The sequence below is a fragment of the Copadichromis virginalis genome, linkage group LG10, assembly GCF_057382275.1.
Source record: "Copadichromis virginalis isolate Kocher_CV1m ecotype Utaka linkage group LG10, C_Virginalis_male_GT1.1, whole genome shotgun sequence".
Taxonomy (NCBI): Eukaryota; Metazoa; Chordata; class Actinopteri; order Cichliformes; family Cichlidae; genus Copadichromis; species Copadichromis virginalis.
The window spans coordinates 33,118,461-33,144,165 of record NC_140627.1 but is presented as its reverse complement, the minus strand read 5'-3'; the positions used below and the strand labels follow the sequence as shown (position 1 = coordinate 33,144,165).

Here is a 25,705-nt window from a genome sequence, read left to right as displayed (position 1 = left end):
CACAGTGCATTTTTTCCCCAACACGTTACAGACACTGTTAAACTACAGGGATATGGATACAGCGTGATAACATGGGAATGGTTGGTGATACTAAAGTCCTGTTTGTGGCACATTAGTATATGTGAGGGGCAAACTCCTCAAGATGGGCGGTGACCATGGTGGCCATTTAGAAGTCGGCCATCTTGGATACAACTTTTGGTGTTGCTATCAGTGTGTGAAGAGTGGGAGAAGAGGGTTGCACTGACAATCCAACACAATGGGCAGCACATTGAACACATTTTATAAGTGGTCAGAAACTTGTAAATAACTCATGAAAGAATAAAGTTACGTTGAAACCAAGCACACCATTGTTGTTCTTGTGACATTACCAATAAGTGTGATGTGTCACATGGCCCTCTTCCTATTGAAAAAACAAATGTTGTATCCAAGATGGCCGACTTCTAAATGGTCACCATGGTCACCGCCCATCTTGAGGAGTTTGCCCCCTCACATATACTAATGTGCCACAAACAGGACTTTAATATCACCAACCATTCCCATGTTATTACGCTGTATCCATAGAAACGGCCCACCCTGTATAAGTTTGGATTTTGTGTCATGTTTTTGCCACGAGCTCAGTGTGTCACGGACTGAAGAAACAAATACTGCAAATAAAATATCAGTTAGCATGTCCATATAAACCGAGTGGGGCTTTTACGTTGGAGAAAAATCAAATGCTGATATCACAGTAAAGACCCTCCTCCTATAATACTCTCATAATATTTACACTACGTGAGGATTACAAAAAGATTACTGGAAATGGCAGGACTCACAAAGTGTGTAAAAAACCTACGAAGTGACCTTTTGGGTTAAGTTAGAAGTAAACTCATCTGCAGGCAGTATCTTCTTCAATAAACGGGTTCAGTGAGGTGTGTAAGCATCATGTATGTAATCACACACAGGCACAGCGGCCTCCTGCTGCCTGAACAAGAAACCAGAACACAAACACACAAGCAGAGACGGTGTCGCTGGACCTGCGCACGACTGATATTTATGACCCAGTTTGCTAAATTTTGGATTTTATCTACTTTTTAACTTCAGGAAGAAATGATTTTGGACCCCTCAAAACAGGCTGGATGTCAGGGAATCTGTCCTGGAAAATATTAATATGCACTTTTTGATCAGAGGACATTTTTGGTGGTCTGTCACTCACTCGTACGCTCTCCACCTCGCAGTTATAGCAGTGGTGGGAAACTCCAGGCCTCGAGGGCCGGTGTCCTGCAGGTTATGTGTTCTTGATCCAACACAGCTGATCTAAGTGGTTAAATGACCTCATCATGTCTTGAAGTTCTCCAGAGGCCTATCAATGAACTAATCATGTGATTCAGGTGTGTTGGCCCAGGGTGAGATCTAAAACCCGCAGGACGCCGGCCCCTGAGGCCTGGAGTTCCCCACCCCTGAGTTAAAGGCAATCACTGAGATTGCTTGAAAACCACCAGAATTATCCTCTAAGGTCAACATGAGCATCAAAATTTGGGCAACTAAGAAGCATCCAGTGATCACACGTCAATGACCTCACAGGGATGTGTGTACAGCAGCACATGTATGAGCTGGTCGGACTCCAGTGTGTGTTAACAGCATGAAATATTTATAGAGCGCTCTTTGTGGTTCGGTAGTGAGGATGAGGTTTGCATGCGTCGGCTCATCTTCATGCAGGACTCAGATTTGTGCGTTGATGCAGTCAGCGGTCTCCTCCAGCAGTCTGGCTGCAGTTCAGCTTCCTGAAGCCGGGCAGCGTGACGCGTCCGCTGGTGTAGATGTCGCGGTCGGAGCCCTGGTTCATGCGCTTAACCAGGTTCTTCTCGTACAGCAGCGGGTGGTAGGCGCCCAGCGTGCAGGCGGCGTCGTAGAAACGCTGGTAGTAATGGCAGAGCTCCGTCTTCCTCCGGGACGGCAGGAACTCGTACACGTGCACCACCTCGCACAGCGACATCATCAGGACGGTGCCTGGACAGGAAGCAGAGGGCATGAGGACACTTTGCAGAGCTTTTCAGACAGTTTGGTGCTTCCTCTGTTGTGCTTATATAAATCAAATAAAATCGAATAACCAGAACCACAGAAGGTCACAGGAGGACATGAAACCTGACACAGAATATTCCCAACTGAGTGAAAATGATTTCTTTTGAAATCCTGGAAACAAAGACGTCTTTCAGACTAAATATATGAAGATATCATTTCTGCCCATGTGGCCCAGCGCTGGTTAGGACTGATCCTCACTTTGGAGCAACATCTACAAACATGAAGCCTTCATGTGTTCTTCATCCAGCCCACAGCTTTGTCCTCAGTTGTGTAACGAACAGCACAGCTGCCTACGCACTGTAGGTCCGCCAACATGTTCACGTCCTCCACGGCCCGCACACATGCTGCAGAACCAACCTTCTCATTACATACAGTGGGGCAAAAAAGTATTTAGTCAGCCACCGATTGTGCAAGTTCCCCCACCTAAAATGATGACAGAGGTCAGTAATTTGCACCAGAGGTACACTTCAACTGTGAGAGACAGAATGTGAAAAAAAAATCCATGAATCCACATGGTAGGATTTGTAAATCAGGGTGGAAAATAAGTATTTGGTCAATAACAAAAATACAACTCAATACTTTGTAACATAACCTTTGTTGGCAATAACAGAGGTCAAACGTTTACTATAGGTCTTTACCAGGTTTGCACACACAGTAGCTGGTATTTTGGCCCATTCCTCCATGCAGATCTTCTCGAGAGCAGTGATGTTTTGGGGCTGTCGCCGAGCAACACGGACTTTCAACTCCCGCCACAGATTTTCTATGGGGTTGAGGTCTGGAGACTGGCTAGGCCACTCCAGGACTTTCAAATGCTTCTTACGGAGCCACTCCTTTGTTGCCCGGGCGGTGTGTTTTGGATCATTGTCATGTTGGAAGACCCAGCCTCGTTTCATCTTCAAAGTTCTCACTGATGGAAGGAGGTTTTGGCTCAAAATCTCACGATACATGGCCCCATTCATTCTGTCCTTAACACGGATCAGTCGTCCTGTCCCCTTGGCAGAAAAACAGCCCCATAGCATGATGTTTCCACCCCCATGCTTCACAGTAGGTATGGTGTTCTTGGGATGCAACTCAGTATTCTTCTTCCTCCAAACACGACGAGTTGAGTTTATACCAAAAAGTTCTACTTTGGTTTCATCTGACCACATGACATTCTCCCAATCCTCTGCTGTATCATCCATGTGCTCTCTGGCAAACTTCAGACGGGCCTGGACATGCACTGGCTTCAGCAGCGGAACACGTCTGGCACTGCGGGATTTGATTCCTGCCGTTGTAGTGTGTTACTGATGGTGACCTTTGTTACTTTGGTCCCAGCTCTCTGCAGGTCATTCACCAGGTCCCCCCGTGTGGTTCTGGGATCTTTGCTCACCGTTCTCATGATCATTTTGACCCCACGGGATGAGATCTTGCGTGGAGCCCCAGATCGAGGGAGATTATCAGTGGTCTTGTATGTCTTCCATTTTCTGATGATTGCTCCCACAGTTGATTTTTTCACACCAAGCTGCTTGCCTATTGTAGATTCACTCTTCCCAGTCTGGTGCAGGTCTACAATACTTTTCCTGGTGTCCTTCGAAAGCTCTTTGGTCTTGGCCATGGCAGAGTTTGGAGTCTGACTGTTTGAGGCTGTGGACAGGTGTCTTTTATACAGATGAGTTCAAACAGGTGCCATTCATACAGGTAACGAGTGGGGGACAGAAAAGCTTCTTACAGAAGACGTTACAGGTCTGTGAGAGCCAGAGATTTTCCTTGTTTGAGGTGACCAAATACTTATTTTCCACCCTGATTTACGAATAAATTCTTTACAAATCCTACCATGTGAATTCATGGATTTTTTTTTCACATTCTGTCTCTCACAGTTGAAGTGTACCTCTGGTGCAAATTACTGACCTCTGTCATCATTTTAAGTGGGGGAACTTGCACAATCGGTGGCTGACTAAATACTTTTTTGCCCCACTGTATAATCACCTCTGTGTAACAGATCTACTTCCTGTCTGGTGATCCTGGAGGAGAGATGTTTATAATGAACTGAGGCTCTAATATCAGACACCAAAGGAGGCGGAGCTCCAGTTACAAATCAGATCCTGCATTTGTGAAACTCGTGACATGAACGGAAGACGTTGGAGGAGAGAGAGAAATATGAAAATCAAGAGTCGTCCTCGGCTACAAAGAAACCAAACTGAGACTGAGGGGAAGGACGAGGAGTAAAAAGACTCCCGGCAGGTACAGCTGAACTCACTCAAAACACCACGAGGAACAGACTTTCAAAATAAAACAGGAAGTCAACTGACAGAAGACACAGAGGAGTTTGTATATATATGCGTTCAACCTTAAAGGGACGTTTCACCCCTAAAACCAAACTAGATGTTTTTGCTGCAGCCTGCGGAGTCGTTTCTATAAATTAAAAGTACCAAAAAAAGAAGCCAGGAAAAAACAAACGTGTGTCGGTTCGTCACATGACGCTCTAACGACAGCGTCATGAAGAGGGCAAAGTTTCCTGAAGTAGATTTCAGTCTTTCTTCGTTCTGTGTCATTATGCTCGCTGTTCTCCGCCCACAGCGCACGCCGGCGATGTCACATCGCTGGGCGCCTCATTATCGCTCCTGCAGAGTTCGCCTGGTGCGCAGACTCTGAGGTGAAGCTGAAGGCTGAGACGGGCGGTGCAGAGAGATCAAAGGAGTGAGGCGGATGATGCCTCATCGATCAGCGGATCGGCCTGGACCAATAAGCAGCTGTCACACAAACGTTCTTTCAGAAGATCGTGATTGGACCAGGAGACATTTACAGAAAACAAACAACACACGATCAATGCAGCCAATCAGGTCGCAGACACAAACATCTGATATCTAACCGCACACAGGACTTGAACATTAGTGACCTCTGAGTTTATATTTTAACGAGTATTCAGTAAATGTTTTGTTTCAGATTTCTGCCCCACGTGTGTTATGAAGGCAGTTTGTAGCATAAACAGGAAGTGAGAGAAAACCATACCGAGCATGCCGGAGGAGGGCGGGTTCTTCTGGATGGGCTCGGCCATGTTGTCCTGTATTCGCTGCCAGATCTGCCACTCAAAGCGAGGATGCAGGATGTAGAAGGGCTGCAGAGGGTGGAGCCTCCTGTACCTCTGGTACTGGGCGAAGATGGGGTAATCAGTCCTGTTGAACCACTGCGGGGGAGGAGGGGCATACAGGTATGAGTTTTAACTGACACCTCAAAATACATTCAGTATCAGCACCAATCCTGCTGCTTCAGTCTTTGTTTTACTGATGCTTCCCTTTGACTGAGTTATCAGGGAGACGCTCTGTGCAGGCTGCAGAAACAGGACGTTAACTAGTTAGTGACCGAGGGATGTTTTAGAACAGAAAGTGAGCAACCATAACTGAAAACAGGGGAACAAAGACGTGAGAGGAACTGATAAACTGCATAAATACAAACATCACAAAAATACTGAAAACAGCAGCTCAAATAAACCAGAAACTTAAAAGCTCAGACCCTGAGAATCTCGCTGGGATCATGACTTTTCTACCACATAAAGGCTGCAGAGATAATGTAGGGGGCGGCGGCTTCGGAGAGGAAAAGAAGGGCCAGGGCCCCCCCGCTGTTTGGAGTGTCCTTCATGTGCAAATCTTTCAGTCCCACTGCTGGACTGAGGCCTAAATGTCAGAGTTGTCCTTTATGCAGCTTCCAGTAACGAAAGAGTCTCCATTTAAAGGGACAACAGACAAGATGCATTCAGAGCAGACCAGCTGGGCTGCATAAAGGAGCAGCACAAGATAAATGACGTCTTTTGTCCACTGGGTTTTAATCGTGCCAGGTTACTCGAGTGGAGTCCAGGAATAAAAACAAAGAGCAGAAGAAATCCTGTGTAGTGGTAGACGTGTCCTCTCAGGATAAACACATGAATTATGCATCAGAGAAACGGCTTCTGAAGCTGGAGAACCAGCAGTTGTTCCTGCTGGTAACTGGATTTACTGACGACTCGTTCAGTTTCCCTGCAGCGCAGAGTCAGACCGGCTCCACGCTCTGTGCATCCACGAGGGGAACACTTCATCATGTCAACCTTTAAGCTCCTGAGAAAAGCCTGCAGACCAGGACCACCCGACACAGGAACAGTTTCTTTCCCCTCGCCACCTCCCTCCTAAACAGCTGACCTGTCACACTGCTCCCACTGCCAGACTGCAACTGCACCTTATGTACATTCTGTAGTATTCATTCCACCTCATTTCTGTATTCTATGTATATAAGTTTAGATTGGTTATTTATAGTTGGTTTACACAGCTTTGTGTAATGTGTGTATATAGACACGTGTGTGTGTGTGATTTACATTGCTGTGCTTGAGAGCCTCCATCTACCGGAACCAAATGCCTTGTATGTGTCGGCACATATACTTGGCCAATAAAGACGATTCTGATTCTGAAAAGAAGCCAGTGCGCAAGAGCCACAACCTGCAGTCCCTCAAGTGTCCACTAGAGGTCCCAGCAGTGAGCCAGTCCCCACAGACTCGTGTTAAAATGTTTGGCTTTGCCCTGGAGCGAATCTTCCCGTCATAAAGCTTTACATTTTATTTATTAGGGGCGTGGCCTATTAGACTCAAATACAGATGCAGGTATCGACTGTGTGCACAGCAAAGTTATGTTGTATGTTTCACTGTTTTTGCACAAACGTGACATTTTCCAAACAGAATTCTTGCAGTCAGACATACCATCATGTTTACCTGTGCTCGTCCATGTTAGTCTAAAATCCACAAATGTCCAAAGAAACCACAAACTGATTAATACAAGCGTGTGCATGAATATGTGCACCCGACGGAGCCGTAGGAGGAAAACTTGAATAAATGTGTCTCTTATTTGACAAAAATTCTACACTTAATTTGAACAATTTAACAAAAGTTATTAAACGCACGCTGGTTGTGACAGAGCTTCTAGCTTAAATCCAAACGCATCACCTTTGTGAGATCTGCAGAGAAGGGGGCGGGGTCCCAGGCCACCAGAACACCTGAGCTGTACAGAGAACTGGACAGGAAGCGGTGGTCATCAGACGCCATCACCTGTAAAGATTCAGAGAAAAAGCACACTGACACACGTCGCTTAGCGAGCCGCGTCTCTCAAGCTTTGATAAATAAAACATGACTTTTAAAACTCTTTAAAAATGAAAAGCTGTGAAAACCGAGCAGCTAAATTCTCTGGTTCTACTGATTAATCCAAATCCACTCAGTCGAGTTTTGACTTTGCCGTATTCAGAAGCATTCTGCAGATCCTCACAGCGAGGTGTTCTCACATAAAAGCATCTAAAAACAGCCACAGGCAGCTGCTCTGCACTGAAACGCCCACAGCCCATCTGCAAACTCGACCTCTTCAGCGCGACCATCGCCTGCAGCGTCGTTACAAACTCGACTTTACTCCAAACTGTGGCGGAGAGCCGAACGCTCTCACACACTAAACAAAGTGATTTAAATAACAAAGCTGCACGTGTTGTATGGAAAAGTTATTAAAAAATAAAAACAATTAACATTATTTCTGTCACATTGTTGTGTTGATATTAGACACCCAGGTTTCTAACAATGAGGCCAAAATGAGCCTAAACGCTTCGTTTCACACAGTTTTTCTCCTCTTGGATCTCTGTGATGTCACAGAGGGGGATCTCAATCAGATCTACTGTTGAAATATTTTGCTTATGAGGGGCAACCAATCAGAAGAACACAAGTTAATAAGTGTGAGAGAGAAAATTATCGTATAAAACTGGCCGCAGATTAAAAATCAACGCGCAGACGATCTTTGGATTCTCGTCTTATTATCACCACATCTGTCTCGTTTGCAGTGAAGCACTTCCTCTCAGCTCAGCTGTCACCACCTGTGTCTGTGCCCACCTGTGAGTTGATGAGGCGGATGGTGGTTTTGGACCCGACGTCCTTCTCGTACCCGGTGGTGGGCGCAGCGTTGAAGCGCAGCACAGCTTCATGTGAGTCTGAAAAACGAGAAAACTAATTCGGTTAAGAAGAAGTGAAAGTTTGTGATTCGCTGAAGTGACGCGTTTTCTGTTCATCAACCAAGAAAACACACACACACACACACACACACACACACACACACACACACACACACACACACACACACTCTTAATTCAACAGATCTATAATTTAAAAGATGATGATAAAGTCAGTTATTACATAAAGAGCTGACTTCAGCAGGAACACTGGGTGAATCTAAAGCAGTCTGAGGTCACCTAAATGTGTTTTCAGCCTATTTTCACACTAACTTTGTGCCTCCTCCACGTTTTCAGACACAAACAGCAGAAAAAGAAAAGAGCAGCTGACTTGTTCTGTCCCACAGTGGTGGAGCTTAGTCTCAGTTGGACAGTCTGTCCATTCACCCGTTTCCTGCAGCTTGTCCGGGCCGTGTGGGCAGCAGACATTCCTCTTCCTGCCTCCTCTGAGGCAACAGCAAGATGTTCCCAGACTGCCCTGGGGCCTCGAGGGGCCTTTAGAGGGGACACTCCACCCTTTTATGGCTAATGCCAACAGCCAGCACATCATCCTCCAGCAACAGAGAAATGATCCTGACCACCAAACCTCCACCCACCAGCACGGCAGTTGGTTATACAGGCGCTGCACGCAGCTCACACTTCAGTCAGAGCACCAAGCAAACTGTGTTTGCAGACATGCTGGGTGAGAAACTCTGGAGCTACCAGACTTCTGCAGAAAACAGCTCAAACACATCCTTCCTCTGTGGTTCAGGGACAATGTGCTGCAGAGAGCAACTTTGCTTTGCAACTTTCACACAGCGAAAACGATCCTGTGTGAGAGCAGCAGGGCTCAGCACTTACACCAAACCTCACTTTGAACCGTGCTGTTTATGTTTCGCGTGCTGCTCACTGCTGATGCTGGGAGGAGAAGAGCAGCTCTGAGGTTCTCGACAGAGAAATATCGTCTCATCCTCTGGACTGTCCAGATGTGAGGGACGTGTCCTTTTTAAATCCCAGACTTTGGGAGTCAAAAGCATCAAATCCACATTTAACCCTTTAAGACCTACCATAGAACCAAGTCCGCCAGAGATTATTTTATATTTTTACATGCTGTGGAGCCATTTCTGGGAGCATTTCAAGTTGATATACATCAATACAACCATTATAGCCAAAATTGTAATAATATGTATGCATTAAGTGCATAGTAATTACATAAATTGCAAAAAAGTGCAATAAACTACAAAAAAAATTTAAATTGTTTTTGTTTTTTAACATATATTTCTAGTTAGAGAAATTTAAGAGGTTTATCCCTCAAAACTGTAAATACAAAAAAGTTGCACAAACTAGTTTCCCACCACAGGAAATTTATTTTGAGTGTCTTCATAGTTTTATTTTTGAAATACACCAATTTTTAAACACTGCAGGAAAAACGAAAATAAATATTATACTGCAAATTTGCAAAAAAAAAGCAGCATGTGCATCAAAATAAACTATTTCCAGCAGTGCAATATGAGTCCTCAGCATCCCAGAAACCACACAGAAAGTCATAAAGTCAAACATAACTTTTAAAAACACCAGTATAGGCTCATGAGGCCCTGATGGTAAAAAACTACATTTCCGCAAAAATGACGTCACTTCCGGTTTCGGGCAGGTCATGGCGGACATGCGATAGTTCGCGCTGATGGACATAGGAAGTGTTATGAACAGCTGATCGGATCGGCAAAGCGTGTTTCTGGAATATTATGTTCTTGTTATGTTTTTATGCAGTTTTTGCAAAGCTATATGTGGAAGGAAACTGTGACCGAGGACAAGCTGATGGCATCAGATGTAAGTACAACTCCTCCGGTTTCATATGCAAAAAAATTATTGTGCTAGCTCACGTGGTTGCAGAGCTACCGGGATTTAAAAATAGTTACGCAAAACAGAGCGTGCCCGCTCCGACCGGCTTTAACCCTTTACAGCCGATCGGAGCGGGCACGCCACCCAAAAATGGCTCCACAGCAGGTAAAAATATAATATAAGCTCTGGTGGACTTGGTTCTATGGTAGGTCTTAAAGGGTTAAAGGGTTAAATGTCTCACCGATCTCTTTGCCCAGCCCAGAGTAGCGCAGTGAACCCGCCGATGACACCACAGCACAGCTCTTGTAGGGTCCGAGGTCAGAGGTCAGCTGCTGCGGAGGCAGCTGGGTGGCCCAGGGCAGCAAGGAGAAGGGCTGGAGGTCAGGGGTCAAAGTCGCGACCTCTACTTTGTCCTTCAGTTGGCAGAGAAGCTCGGGACCGCTCAGCTTCGGCGTGCCAGAGACGCCGCCGGGGCCCGACAGCTCGACTCCGTATTTGTTCATCGCCTGACAGAAACACCAGAAACATGGAGGGAGGAGCGCGTCAGTCCATATAAATCTGGACTTAGCCTGCATGTAACTTGTAGACGCTGCGTCACTGGTCCACGACTCACCTGGTAGTTCTGCACCACCTTCTTCATCCTGGTCCCCAGCATGCTGCTGGACATCTCGTCGTCCCACACCTCTCCCAAAAGCCCGTTAGGCCCGAAGAACTCGGCGTCGCTGCCTCTGCCGCTCAGCTCGCCCTTCCGCCGGCCCCCGAACAGGGTCTCCAGCGCTCGCGTGAAGGGGCGCGGCAGCAGCCGGCTGAAAAACCCCGGGGGCTCCCGCTGTTTCCGCTTCGACGACGAATCCCTGGCTTCGTGGCTGTGGTTGGACGAGGACAGGATGGGGATCGGACGGCGAGGGTCGCCTGGGATGACGCCCGGGAGCTTCTGAGGGTCCGTGTACATGGGCTTGGCTCCACCTCGCAGCACCTGTGGGAATCAGCAGCATCAACATTATTGTGGTTCACCAAAAATAACTCAAGTCTGTTCGTTTCTTCCCCTGGAGCGCAGCTGCAACACCTTAAATATGACGATGGAGAGAACGAAAGCTGGACCACTAAACCCTGGTTTTGGCCTTGAGGCTATTTCTGATTGGTTCAGGGAACAGCAGAGCGCCGACTGACATGCCAGATGCTTCTCTGTGGTTCTGTGTCAGGTCTTCTAAGGACATGACTTTCAGATACTGTTCAGCTGTAGTTGTTTTTAGGTCTGCTGCGTCTTCTTCTGGCCTCCACTCACTGAGTTTGGGAATCAGCTTGTCGGTGCGAACACAGTATTGCCTTTGAGACTTTTCGATATTTAACCAAAGAAATGAGAACAAATGATGTGTTTTTGTGACAGTCTGCTAATAAAAGTTGTTCTTATGTGTAGGAACAACACTTTAAAACATCTGGCTGCTTGGAAGCAAAATATCTAGAAACAAGGGGTGGCTCAAGACTTTTGCACAGTGCGTGTTTGTTTGTTTTCTTGCCAAATTTCATTTTTCACCTGAATTTAAAACTTTGTTTTCCTTGATGTAGTTTTGCTGTGGGTTGAATAGAAACTATTCAATGAAATGTTTCCGGTTGTGGTTAAACTTTTCGCACCTTGATGACATTGTGCGCATGAGGCTGCGCGCGGGTTCGTGCCCGGACGCCAAAGATGGCGTCGGTGACGGGCACGCTGTTTTCAGCACAGATGGCGTAGAGCAGAGCCATGGAGATGCAGAAGAAGGTCATGCAGAGCACGCCGCGGCGAGCCCGCCGCCTCAGACGCCACAGCAGGCTGACTCTGTCCATCGCTGCCGCGGGTATCTGCAAAGACAGAATGAAAGGTTTGTATTACACATCAGAGCCGCTGTGTCTCACCTGGACTCTGTGTTGTGGGTCAGCTTATAAAAGACGGGGTGAGGGTGCGGCACATTTCATGTTCAGTATCGGGAGAATTCAGCTTTCATCACAGCAGCTGATGAGAACCCACAGAGCTCAGCTTCCTGTAACGGCTCCGTCAGTGCTGTTTAAGAGATTTCACACATGAAATTAAGACTCAGCAATATCAAGGTGATGTGTTCAGTTAATCTCTGCTAATCTTCACAGCTGACTGTAGCTGATGCTTTTCTGTCACCTGAGACAATAAAACAAATTTTTAGTGTTCACAAATATGTCTGAAGGTTCTCAGTCATCCAGGTCATCGCAGTCTAAGGAGCTTGGAAAGAAAAGCGTCTGGACTTCTTTAAGTTGCTTGAAGATGTTCCACCTCTCATCCCAGAAGCTTCTTCAGCTCTAGGGTCAACTGGTGGAGAGTCCCAGATTTAAACCCAGTGGGAGTTTCCTGATGATCCTCTACCTAACCACATGAGCCGAGGTGTGAAAACGGGTGTGGGTCACAATCAGCCAGAGTTTCGGGTAAGCTCATTGTGAAACCTGGCCCCACCCTATTATGTGATTTCCTGAAGTCAGATGGCCCAGAATGTGAGTGGGCGTTAAGGCGTCTGGGAAGAATCTCACGAGTTTAAACTGACAGAAGAACGCAACACACAAAAACAGAGCTACAAATAAAAATGTGGAACAAAACATTTGGCTAAAAAAACCTAATAAAGGTCGGGAGAAGAAACAAACTGGATGAACATAAAAATCAACCCAAGCACGAGGTGCTAATAAAAAGCTGGTTCACACAGAAGGTCCTCAAAACAATCCAGATACCAAAAATACAAAAAGGATGGTGGAAAGAAACAAAGTCCTGAAGGCAAGTCTTCTAACTGTGCCACAGCCTGAAAAAGAAGACGTGGAAATCACTTCAGCTTGTCGCCGATCAAAGTGAAATTAATCTGATTGATCAGGTTTCCAGCAGCAGATCAGACTATAAAAACATTTACACATCTTCTAAATCACCAAATGATTCCATGCATGCTTCAGTCACACTGCAATCCAGTTGACTCTTGGTTCTTCGCTCTGCACATCACCAGCTCCTGACCAGGTGATGTGTTCGGTGTCAGTTACCACGGCGATTTAGCCTCGTAAAAGGAGACTATTGTGCCCACTCACACTCACACCACAGAGACAAACACGAGGAAGCAGCTTACAAATGATGCATGCATCAAAGAAGAACCATCAGCTTTCAAAATGCTACACTTTGGAAGTGATGGACACCGAAGGTTGTGGTGAAGTTTAACATTCATAACTCAGTATGAAGTTGCTCAGGGCAACCACCACACACAGGCAAAGGTCAGGAAAAGAAAAAAGGAGCATCTGGTGAAGAGAGTGTGCTGAAAGTTGAGTCTTTACAACAGTGTCAGACTCGTCACAGACTTTTGCGAGCACGCCTCGAGTCACGCTGAAAGTCACGAACAAGCTCTGTTGTTTTTGTTTTTTTACAGGACGTGTTTGGGGTGTGACCTCTTCATGGCCTTCGCTCAGTAAGACCAGAGAGGAGCTGGTTTACTAAAGTCTGCTAACATCGAGCTGTGTCCATCTTTCACCTCGATGTGGTTGATTTGTGCAGGCGTGGAGCAAAACGACCACACTGACAGTCCAGAAGTGTAAACGCTGCACGTCTGAGACTGACATTCTGTCACATGACGCCAATAATCAGACTTCACTCTTCTGACCGCTGTCACGCTGTCTGAAGTAACACGCCGACGCTCCGCGCAGCTTTAGCGACTTCAGAGCCTCGCTCTCTCCACACTCTGATGTCTGAGCGATGTTCAGGAGTCGAGGGGCTGTTTTTCTGATAACTGATTGGTCAGTAGGACTAAAACTAAAACTAAACTGAACAAAAAAGTTTGTTTTTTCATTTGAAATAATTCGTTCAGGTTCCTGCAACTGTGACATTTTAGCCCTGTCTTTGTTTCTGTTGATTTGTTGCAACAGAAGTGATTCAGTCACTGAACCATACCAGCAATGTTTAACTTATAGTTGACTAATAAATGATATATGATATGATAAATGATAATTTGTGTATTTCATTACAGATGAGCTTTGCTGCAGGGAATGAAAGTCCTTCTGTTAATCAGCCTTTTTAGTAGGTCTGACTTTTCCATATTTCTGTTGAGCTCAATCATTCATATCTCTGGTTTTGCATATTTTATCAACATGACCGTCTCATCCATGCTGCCAAACTGTTGCTAAACATCACCAGTGACTGCTGTTGCAATCTTCCTGAGGGTACACTTGTTGTTGTAAGTAGGGCTGCCACAAACGATTATTTGGATAGTCAACTAGTCACCGATTATTTTTGCGATTAGTCGACTAATCAGATCATCATCCATTGGACATACAGCTTATCCCATATGGAAAAGAAATAGTAAAAACTTCTATGATTTACTCATGAAAGTGGCCACTTTCTCATTACTTTCATATGTTGTTTTAGTAAGTATCCAAAACATACAAGTTTCATTATATAATTTTTCAAGGGATCTTATATCTGTTTTCACTCTTATATGCTTTTCATACAAGTTTCACACAAGACAGATACAAACTTTATAAGATTTATAAATATCTTTTCCATATGGGATTGCACCAGCAGCATCTCGCCTGAAAATATGTTAAACGTTTATTTTGTGACCCGGAAAGAATAATAAGAGTAACATTAAAACTAACCAGCTGCCGCCATTGTTGGAAACTGAGCTGGGCCGCGCTATGAATTCTGGGACACAGCTGCTTCTTCTTCTTCTTCGGGGTTTAACGGCAGCTGGCATCCTTGTACATGCAGTGCTGCCATCTTCTGTTTCAGTCCGTTATTACGCTCTTAAATCCTGCTACTTATTCCTGCGTCTTTTGGGATCTTACAAAGCTTCAAACGACGCGTCGACTATTAAATCAGTCGTCGACGATTTTGATAGTCGACGTAATCGTGACTAGTCGACTAATTGTGGCAGCCCTATCGAACACTTAACTGAATAATAAATCTGAAAGACATTTGTACTTTGAGTTTATGGCGTCTCCTCTAATAAAATAAACCCGACAGGCAGCACAGAAAATCCAGGATTAATTCCAGAGTTAGTGAATAATCCCAAATCCTGCGTCATAGTCCCGCCACTGATACGTCATTCGTTTACAGCAGAGCAGGCCGCCTGCACCGTTTTAACCAATCAAACAAACTACACGGCGACACGTCACAGTTTGTTTCTCAGGAAGAGGAGAAAGCTGTGGTCAAGACAGCGAGAGCGAGTTTAGAGATGTGAGCAACACTGAAGGTGTTTGCTGTGTGTAGTTAGTGTGTAGTGTAGTTGTTTTTTGATCATTAATAAATAAATCGATAAATGGGGCTGTTCGATATAACGATATATATCAGATGACGATATAAAAACGTCTATCGTTTCATTTTACGCTATCGTTTGTTTCATGGTGTCGCAAAATAAGCTGTTTACGGCAACATTTTTTCATTATTTTGATGGTCACTGTCGTGGCTTTATTAGTTTCTTAAAGTTCTCTCTTTCTCGTATATTTAATATAACCACACTACGGACGGACAAGCGCCTGTTTTTATGCGTTGTCGTTAGCAACAAGGACGGTAAAACCATCGCGTGTCCGCTTGTTTATTTTCCACATAAACCTTTCACAATAAAGCTCAAGATCCTGTTGAGACTTTTCAAAATAAACTGAATCATGTGAAAGATGCAGATTATTTACAGATGAGAAGTAAAAAAAGAGCCGCCAGGTGCTAAAAATGAACCTTAGACTCAAACGTTAGAACAGGCTTTTCCCCGCAGCACGCCGTGTAATAAATACTCACAAAGGAAACGGCGGCCGTTTCAACCTATGTCTAAAAATGTATCGTTTCATGCATCGGTTAAAACACTCGACTCAGCTACACGACGCCCAGCTGGAAACACTTCACACAAGTCGAGCTGCCAGAGATTCACAGAGTTTACAGAAAATGTTACATTTTAGTGATTTATATCGTTATCGGACGATAGATGTCTTATATCGGGATATGAGATTTTGGTCATATCGCACAGCTCTATCGATAAATCATTAGGTCTCACACACACACACACACACACACACACACACACATAAAATTAGTACAAGTCTACCAACAACATCTCCTGAAATGATGATTTTTAGTAAAGAGATAAAAACCATCTTACTTTTTTGAAAAGACGTTCCAACACGTCTAATCACGAGCTCTTCAGCGCCTCTAATAACGCCGGCAAGCAGACTGAGACTCAGCAGCACTAAATGCTGATCACAACATCCTGTTCAGACCACACGTAACAATAACCAATCAGATGTGCGTTACATCAGTTCCACTGATCTTAGCATGCAGGAATAAAAGCACACAAAGTGCTCTGACAGTGTCGGGTTAATGCTTTAAATCAGTATTATCATCATTATGAGATTGTTATTAAATTTTATTTTATTTTCGTGTTGACAACTTCTTCCTGTTCTGATGTCTCAGGGGCAGGCGATGCCCGAGGGACTACAGCTGTGTGCAGTAAACTTGTTCCGTTTGAAAGGCTGCTTTCTGTTTGTTAGAGAAAATATTAGAAAAAGAAATAAGAAATATAGCATCCAAAAAAAAAGGAAATAGCCACAATAGTTGCTATACTCAGGACAAAAGGTAAGAAAACCTGCCTTTGGCTGATTATTTGTGCAACGGTGCTTCTCAGTAACAAATCTTAAGACTATTGAAAAGCTGACTTACGTCCTCTGACACGGCGCCTCACTAGTGAGGAGGATGAATTTGTGGGTGGAGCAGCAGAGTTGAGGACGCACACGCAGGCAAACCTTCTGCCAATGACCAGCAGGAGGCGTCTTGGGGCAAGCAGGGCTGTGTTTTTTAAAAATATCGATATATTTTTATGCGAGATATGAGCTGTGACAATATCCTTTATATCTTTATATCTATGTTACGTTATAATTATACTTGTGGAGCCGCAGGTTTGCCTCTCTTTGTCCACTTTTGTCTTTACGCAACGTTACTGGACCTCGCCTCTATCCTTCACTGAACACAACTCCCCCTCCTCCCCCATCGCTTCACCTGCAGGCAGCGACAAGATGGAGACGGCAAATCTCCGTTAACGAGTTACTGCGCATTGCCCCGTGCGTGGGGCTGGACGGCGTCAACGTGTTAACGAGCTAACCGCGCTAACGCCATCTGCACAGCCTAGAATCCTTTCATTTTCTCAAAAGTTGACAGCGCACCTTATGGATGAATTCTGGTTGTGCTTGATGACCGCGAACCGATTTTATGTGCACGGCGCTCAGCAATCTGTCAATAAATGTTTTAGTACGACTTTGGTCAGCTACGAAGCCGCACCGCTTGATGGATTGTCGGAGCATTACGGCTACCGAGGAGCTTCGCGGAGTGATACGTACTGCGCTTCAACATAATATTACCGTATTGTGTGTTTATAAGGACCATAAATGGCACCTGTAAGCGCCGTGGTTACGAAGAGGATTTCAAACTCCAGGCTGTCAGTCACGCAGTAGAAGTTGGGAACAGAGCAGCTGTGAAACCTTTGTTATTATGCTCAGCGTCTGTTAGTTTACAGTTTGACTGCACAGTTGTGAGCTCTTTGTTATGCACAAAAACAACATTGTTTTCTTTTATTTACGGATCATTATTGTTTAATAAATGCTGATCATTTATTTTTGAGTAATTTTTCATGTACATCTACGCTGTATGTTAATTAAAGTGCCTGTGTGACATCTGGGACACAGTGTGACTAAACTCTCTGTTTGTTCTTATTTTATGGCTTTAAAAAAATATCGAGATATATATCGTATATCGCCATCCAGCTAAAGAATATCGAGATATGAATTTTGGGTCATATCAACCAGTCCTAGGCTGTGTCGTACATCATCACCCACGATAACCTCAGCTTAAATTTCTATCCATCTATCCGGTTGTTCAGTCTGACGTCACTAGCCGTGTCTGGGTCTAAACTCCGCTGCAGGTCCATATATCAAACGATCACTATGGCATTACTGAGAGTTAAAAACTGTCTAAAGTCTTTCATCTTTAATAAAATGATCAGCGTTCTGCTCTACCAGGTGTAACAATTGAGTTTAACATCCAGGCATCCATGAAAACCGAATTTATGACATTTACCGGTAACGGAGTTAGAAGTTAGCAGGAAGTTAGCTCGCTAGCTTCTATCTAAATACAATATAGCATGTCCTGACTGCGGGGTTTTGGAAACAAATTAAAACATACAGCTCTGTTATCACTTCCAACATAAATGAAGACAGAAAACTAAACAGCAGTGACGTTTGTAGGGTTACTGAAGTTGGGCTAGCTGGTATATAATGATGTGCTACGTGACCGCTAGCGACACAGCTATGTTAGCATAATATAAACAAGCTAACCTTTTTTCCACTCGATAAAAGTTAATGTGAGTGTTCTCGGTGGTCAGGAACAAATGTAATCGCATGGCAGGATGCTGTAAAAGGACCAAACTTCAGCCAGGAGAACAACTGAGATAATCCATCCACAATACGAGGTTAGTCATTCATATACTGCTGCATGGGCTGGGCTGTAGTTACATCCTAAGGTTTTAAAAACTGAGCTTAAATAAATGATTAGCGGTAATAAAAGCCGAGGGAGGTCAGCAGTGATCACTGACTGTTTTAGGAGCTTTTTGAGATCAAATAAGAGAAAATACAAAACATTAAACATGTTAACAACACAAAAGCCATATTAAACGCAGACTACTTTAGGCCCGGAAGTAGGATTCGTCGCGTCATCACTGAACAACCGGATTCTCCTCCGCTTGTCCTTTTCAGGGTCGCGGGGGGGGGGGGGGGGGGCCTCTCTCTTTTCTCAGTTATTGATTCGGTCTTCAATACCTCCCCCGCTCTCCATATAGATAGCTCCACTGAAACTTGCGATAGGTTCTTGCAGTTTTTTTATTAATAAGATAGAAAGGCTTCGATCTACATCTACCCCATCTCTGTATAATGTCTCATTAACATATACCTCCTCAACTGCTTTTGACCAGTTTGAGGCTGTATGTCTTAACCAGGTGGAAGATCTTTGCAATAGCATAAAGACATCATCCTGCCCTTCAGATGGAGTCCCGACCCATTTTCTAAAAAAGATTATTAAGGTAGTCGGTCCCGACATTTTAACTATTTTTAATAGTCTCAGCCCTGGAGTGGTACCAGCTGGATACAAGCACGCTGTAGTGCAGCCAGTGCAGCTACAAACCTTTCTAAATAGTCATAATATCTTTGAGAAGTTCCAGCCGGGCTTCAAAACCCACCACAGCACAGGAACTGCCCTCCTAAAAATACTTAATGATATTTTATTAATCACTGACTCAGGAGACCTAGCTGTGCTCCAGCTCCTAGACTTAACTGCAGCCTTTGATCCTGCTGACCACAGCATTCTGATCTGGAGCAATGTGGTATCAAAGGTATCCGCTTGGAATGGTTTAGGTCGTACCTCTCCGACAGGACTTTTCCCCTGAGCCTTGATGATTTTATTTCTTCCCCAGCTCCTTTTACTTGTGGTGTCCCGCAGAGTTCCACATTAGGCCCAATGCTTTTTTCAATCTACATGCTGCCCCTAGGCCTAATCTTTAGGAAGCATAACATCTGCTTTCACTCATATGCCGACGACACCCAGATTTATCTTCGGTTTAATAGAAACACCTCCACGCCCATGGAATCAAATGTCTCGACGAAGTTAAAACCTGGATGTCCTCAGATTTTCTTACCTTCAATGAGGATAAAACTGAGGTAATTATTTTTGGACCGAGCTGTAATTTCAATGCCCCAGATCTGGACTTATGCAACCTAACATGTGCTGTTAAAACACATGTAAAAAACCTGGGGGTGTTCTTGGATAGCAAACTTACATTCGAGAAACAAATTAATTCAGCTGTCCAGCGGTCCTTTTTTAAATTAAGGCTCCTATCCAAAGTGAGATCTTTTTTATCTTTTATTAACTTGGAACAAGCAATTCATGTGTTTGTTTTAACTCAGCTGGATCACTGCAGTTCACTGTATGTGGGTGTCAGTCAGTCCAGCTCAGCCTGGCTCCAACTTGCTGCAGCTCGCCTCTTGACTCGTGTGAAGAAACACCAACATATTACTCCGGTGCTTGATTCCCTTCATTGGCTTTCAGTGCGTTTTAGAATTAAATTCAAAATCTTACTTTTGACTAATAAAGTGCTAATTGGCCAGGCACCGGACTATTTGTCTGACCTATTGCAGCTGTATACGCCGTCTAGAGCCCTTCGATCAAGCGATCACCTGCTCCTTACCTTACGTAAGTCTAGGATGGTTCATAGAGGAGATCGGGCATTTGCGGTTATGGCACCGAAAATGTGGAACGATCTACCTCTCCACATTAGAAAGGCCCCAACTGTCACTCTTTTTAAATCGCATCTTAAAACATAGTTTTTTACTCTGGCTTTTGAAACTGTGTGAGAGTTACCAATTCTTTTATCCTAATTTTCTTTTCATTTTCTTACCTGTCGTTGTTTAACTGTTACTCTGTGCAGCACTTTGGTCAGCTCCCTGTTGTTATTAAACGTGCTTTATGAATAAATAAATGAAATCTGGACAGGTCGGCAGCCGGTGGCAGCGCTAACACGTGACAGTTCATTGGTAACTGAATCAGGTGTGAACATGGTTGCCTGTCTCTGCGTCAGCCCTCTCTGTCCGTCCACACTGAGATGGAAAACGCTTTCATTTGAAGACGGTGCTTTCACGTCGCAGTGTGGACAGCGAAAACGGAGACTTTCGAAAACGATGACACGTGTTAGTCATATGATGCAGTCATGTGACCAATTAAACTACGACAGCGGAGGGCAGCAGTTGCTGTGTTTGCTCTCAGCTCTGACAGCCCTATTAAAGGTTATTATCAGTCTGTACGTGCTACAGATCAAACTCTTTGATTCTCACTCGCTTTTGCGTTTCATGTGCAGGACTGGAACGTCAGCGTTTTCAGCCGTGTGGACGCCGAGCGCTTTCAGACGAAAACACCGTTTTAAATCTATCCGAGTTAGTGTGGACGTAGCATCTGTCTGTGCTCACACTTTGTTTCAACACGTTCACTTCAAATTATGAAGCGTGTCTTCAGTGCGAGCCGCTCGGCGAGAAACAGCCTTCATTCACTCGCACTTAGAAATCAAGCTGGAGGTGTCAGCGCCACAGCAGTGGGTGCTTTCCCACAAACGCTCTTATTGTGAAATAATTTGGTGATAATAATCTGATGATTTTCCTTATTTGCTCATTTTAGGTTTTATTAAATAAAAAGTTTTTAGCATCTGAGGCGTTTTGCATCCGAGCGGCTTCGTCCATCTGCAGGTCACCAGCTTATCCAGCCTCCAACATGATCCCGTGAACGGAGGCAGCATCAGTTTAGTGCTGCTGACTGCAAACAGATGTTGTGATAGGGCATCTGATTAAAGATGTTAAGACAAATCCCCCCCACACACACGCATCTTTGAGAAGATACTCACTCTGGAGCTGAAACGGCTCTTTAAAGACGCCAGGAAGTGAAGACTGACACAAAATGGCCTCTTCTCTCTTCACGAGATCACAAAATCAAGCTGCTCCTCACACAGAGAGCAGAATCGTGTGTGTGTGTCATGCAAGGAGATATGAACACATAAACTACCCGTGATTAAAAAGGCCGGCGGGTGCGTGTTTTAATCCGTCCGCTGAGGGAGGTTGGCAGCGGCGTCACAGCGCACAGCAGCTGATTGGTCGGCTGCAGTGGGACATTTACGCCTCAGATCACATCTCCTGAAATCCTCACTGAACACAGGCGCAGCAGTTTAACGCAGCTCTCACTGGTTTGACTCTAAATGAGCAAAATCCTCACACGTTCCCGGCTGGTTGGAAACAGGGTGCACGGTGAAATCTGGCCTTTTTTAATTAATGTTGCATATTTGAGCTTCATTAGTACGACAGACTTCCAATGAAACTTGAAGGGCATAGATCAAGGTCTTAACATCTTCATGTACTTCTACAGTCATAGTTTGAAGGTTACTGAACTTTTGTGCAGTTTGACGGTCGATGGATCGATCCTGCAGACGCAGAAACGGTTTTGCTTTGTGAACAAACACCTCGCTGCTGCGCTGCGTCCTGTTTACTATAACAGCTGCTGTGCCACCCCTGTGATGTTTGTACTGATACTCAGCGCAGCTGAAGCTGTGTGAATGAAACTCGACACCCACAGCATCTGCTGCTGGTACTACTGCTGACTCTGTGAGTCAGCTTCATCACAAAGCACACGTTTCTGAGCGCAGAGAGGCTGAGATTTCAAACACAGGCTCAGAGAGGACGGATTTATATCGCTCGGAGGATTCAGAGCAAACACTGCAGATGACCTGAGAGGGCGAAGTGAGCACATTACCTTGTAGGCCATGGCTCGTCTTAGTGCGTTGATCGTATTGATGGTTTGAAACAGGATGCTGCTTTCAGCGCTCACCTCATTGCTTCTGTGGAAAGGAATATATACAGTAAACACAGGGTTCATACACATCCAGTCCACTCTTTCTTTCACAGTTTATCTAAAATAAACTCTTAATGAAGGAAACTGGAGCAAACGTGTTAGAACAAAAAATAAAATGTTAAGCTGCAGTCTAGTTTAGTAAAGACTCATAATAAACGTGTCAGACTGTGTTTTTATGATAGCTTCCTGATAAATGTGCAGCACGTTGCTTTGTTCTGTTATCACTGCTGCATTAATGCACTGTGGACTAAAAGGCCTCAGGAGCACTTTTACTGTCTGCTTCACTCACGATGGCACCAGGACAGACACATGATGCTGCTGTTGGACAGCAAAGATCAGAGTGATGGAAGAAAGGAGGACATTTAAAAACGTGTGAAAAATAAGAGGTTCAATGATGATGCTGCAGAGCACAAGATTATTAATGACTGACAAGAATAAAGTAAATACAGTAGCACATGCCGGGCATTGGCTCGGCACAGACACATCAACAGAGAGAGATGTCTGAGGTGACCTGCATAGGTGATGCTCCTCCGCTCGCCTCCTGCCTCTGATTTGTGGACGCTAAGGCTCCGAGCAGCTTGTTGTTCCCGCCGCCATGTTTCCGGTGATTCGCGGTCCTGCTGTCCGTCCGTCCGGTCCGAGGCCGCTGTCCGCATGCATGAGCGGAGGCCGGGAGCGGTGAGTCCTCCTCTCTCGTTTTAGCCCCTCTCTTTTCTACTGTCTTTCTCTGTGACGGTCACCATGCAGGCTGCTCCTGCTGCTGCATCGAGCAACAAGCTAGCGCTGACACGACCGGCGCATTTCCGGTGAGATTTTCAAACATAAATAATACATTTAAGTAAATTAGTATGGAAGTTACATAGCACCTTTTTAGACTTTCACAGAAATAATTTAGAAATAAATAAATAAAATAATATTGCACGTTTAGTAGAACATACATAAAATTGTGGAAAGAAACATAATCTTAAAATTAACTGTGAGACAGTTTGAAGAAGAGATTTACCAGTTTAACAGATTTAGAGAAGTGAGAGAGGATGTACATGACAATACCTTGCTTTTCTTTTTGTCACACTTTTTAAGATCATTAAATACATTTTAATATATTTAACACAAAGCTAATCCAAGTAAAAACAAATTCGATTTATGTTTTTCTTTATTAAGAGGAAAAATCCAGCCAAGCCTTGTTAAAAGTAATTTTATTGCATTTTTTTGATGATCTGAAACATGTAAGTGATGAATGACAATATCTGAAGCTGGTTCTGCAGTTATGGCAGTTATGGCACAGGGAAGCTCTTCTTCCCCGTGCTTGCCAAGTGCTGCTTTAAGGGATCATCTGATCATTGTGGTTTTCTCTGTCTGGTGCTGTGGGGTCTTTACTTTAACTGTACTTTGATCTTGCCTTGGGATGGCTGCTGTATAAATGAAACATCTTCTTCAGTCACTGGTGTCACATGCATACTTAAACATTAGTTTTGTAGGTCATAACGTTCCTCTCCCACAGTGCTGGGGTTATAGCTGGACCTCAAGGGTCCAGGCTCCCCAATAAATCACTGTCCCCCTTTAAGCTGAATTCTGCTGATATACAACTGATAACAAAAATATCACCAATAATCACTGAGGAGGACACTGATGAGCCCGGGTGACCATATTTTGATTTCCATAAAGGACACTTGGACCAGTCGTTAAAAACTTTAAAAATACTGTTTGCTTCAAGAAAACGTTAACATATTTAGACGATGCCTTCTCTGTGTGGTTAATGAATTATGAAATAAAAAATGTCTTTATATGCTTTTACAAGTCAACAAGTGCAAAAGAAGAGGACGGTTGGTCACCCTAGCCTGTGCAGACAATTTGCTTCTGCAATCTAAGATAGATATTTTTACACTTTTATTGCTGCTGTTATACAATTTTAGTTATTGATTCGTTGATTTTTGTGAATACCAGAGTGACATAATTGGTTACCCATCCAATGCATATGGTGTCCTGCTGACCCTGCTCCTCTGACAGGTGAAAGACGTTTCTAATGTGAAACTGCGTTTTTATTTTGAAGGGAAGTTTTAATCACCTGACTTCCTCTTCTCGCTTTATTAATTCTGAATGACTTGTCGTGCCCTTATGCAGCACGCCAGAACACGCAATCTCTCTGCAGGGAACATTAAGATGCACCAAAGATACAACAGCCTGAGAGTATCTTTGCTTTAGTGAATCTTGTGCTGTGCATACTGACATAAATAACTAAAGAATCACTTTTCATTTAAAAAAAAGTTTGTAAATTCATGTAATTAAAGCAATATTATAAAACTGATGTTCCCTGACCGGGAATCGAACCCGGGCCGCGGCGGTGAGAGCGCCGAATCCTAACCACTAGACCACCAGGGACAGATATCAGGCAAGTGTCACCAGGTCGATTCATAGTACAGTACATATACGTTATATGAGATGGTTATGTGCAGTAGCTAATATTAATCAACGAGCAGAAGAACTGTTCATTGTCTGTTATATCGGTACACTGACGGCGACACAAAGCTAACAACCCCCTTCACTTTTAACTACTTTAGAGCCCTGCTTTTTAAGCGTCGCTTAGCCGTTAGCCCTTCGCTAGCGGCTTTCGCTAGCTTTACCTTGCAGAACGACAGCGACGCGACACATGACGGCGGCTTTATGTCGCTTTTGTTTCGTGATGCTACAAATGACGGTAGCACATGTCTTTTACTGTGATATAAATTTTAAAAAAAGACTTTAGCATGAATGGTGCTTATTCATATGACCATATACCCACTGCTTGCACACAAGACCTCGTGGCGCAACGGTAGCGCGTCTGACTCCAGATCAGAAGGTTGCGTGTTCAAATCACGTCGGGGTCATCCTGTTTTTTAAATTTCTTTTCCCTTCATAATTTTACATCAAAATTGTTAATTATTTTGGTTTTATCGAACAAACTCAAAGTGAAACAGTCACTAATTATGCGAATACGTAATGATGGCAGTATGTGTGGTGGACTTGTGTGACATGTATATAGTTATACCTATATAACTATATACACTATATATAGATAGAATTGTTGAATTGTTTTGAATTTGCATTGTTTATATTGTCTACTTTATTACTTAATGTTTTCTTTATTTTAACCTTTGTGTACAGCACTTTGTGACTGCCTGTCTACGAAAAGCACTTGATAAATAAACCTTACCTTACCTTATCTGCACTGAACATATATTTTAACTTCCACGTAGAGTCTTAAGGACATGGTTTATTAAGGTGGTACAGTAACAGGGCAGTTAATGTAAGGAGAGAATTTCTCCTGAATAACTCACTCTCCAGATCCGGTAACTAACCTCTCTCAATACACACTCAATGTCTTTCATGCAACACAACCAAAACAGTAACATTGTAACAGAGATCCTGAGC

At 44.1% G+C, this 25,705-nt stretch overlaps 2 protein-coding genes and 2 non-coding genes across 4 annotated transcripts in view; 1 reads left to right on the top strand and 3 right to left on the bottom strand.

Annotated features, from left to right (window-relative positions):
• The window catches only part of LOC146700834 (uncharacterized), a 113,326-nt gene that overhangs the window by 20,805 nt on the left and 66,816 nt on the right, over positions 1 to 25,705 (bottom strand). The window lies entirely within an intron of this gene.
• st6gal1 (ST6 beta-galactosamide alpha-2,6-sialyltranferase 1) lies at positions 1,005 to 23,097 on the bottom strand. Its single transcript, XM_085471099.1, has 9 exons — positions 22,809 to 23,097; positions 22,199 to 22,283; positions 11,488 to 11,694; positions 10,469 to 10,831; positions 10,097 to 10,361; positions 7,922 to 8,019; positions 7,001 to 7,102; positions 5,047 to 5,221; positions 1,005 to 1,986 (listed from the first exon to the last, which is right to left on the bottom strand). Exons 2-9 carry the CDS (start codon positions 22,208 to 22,210, stop codon positions 1,721 to 1,723), a joined length of 1,488 nt encoding a protein of 495 aa, XP_085327225.1. The 5' UTR covers positions 22,211 to 22,283; positions 22,809 to 23,097; the 3' UTR covers positions 1,005 to 1,720.
• On the bottom strand, positions 24,605 to 24,676 carry trnae-cuc (transfer RNA glutamic acid (anticodon CUC)). Its single transcript has one exon. It is a non-coding gene; the product is annotated as a tRNA-Glu (tRNA).
• trnaw-cca (transfer RNA tryptophan (anticodon CCA)) lies at positions 25,090 to 25,161 on the top strand. Its single transcript has one exon. It is a non-coding gene; the product is annotated as a tRNA-Trp (tRNA).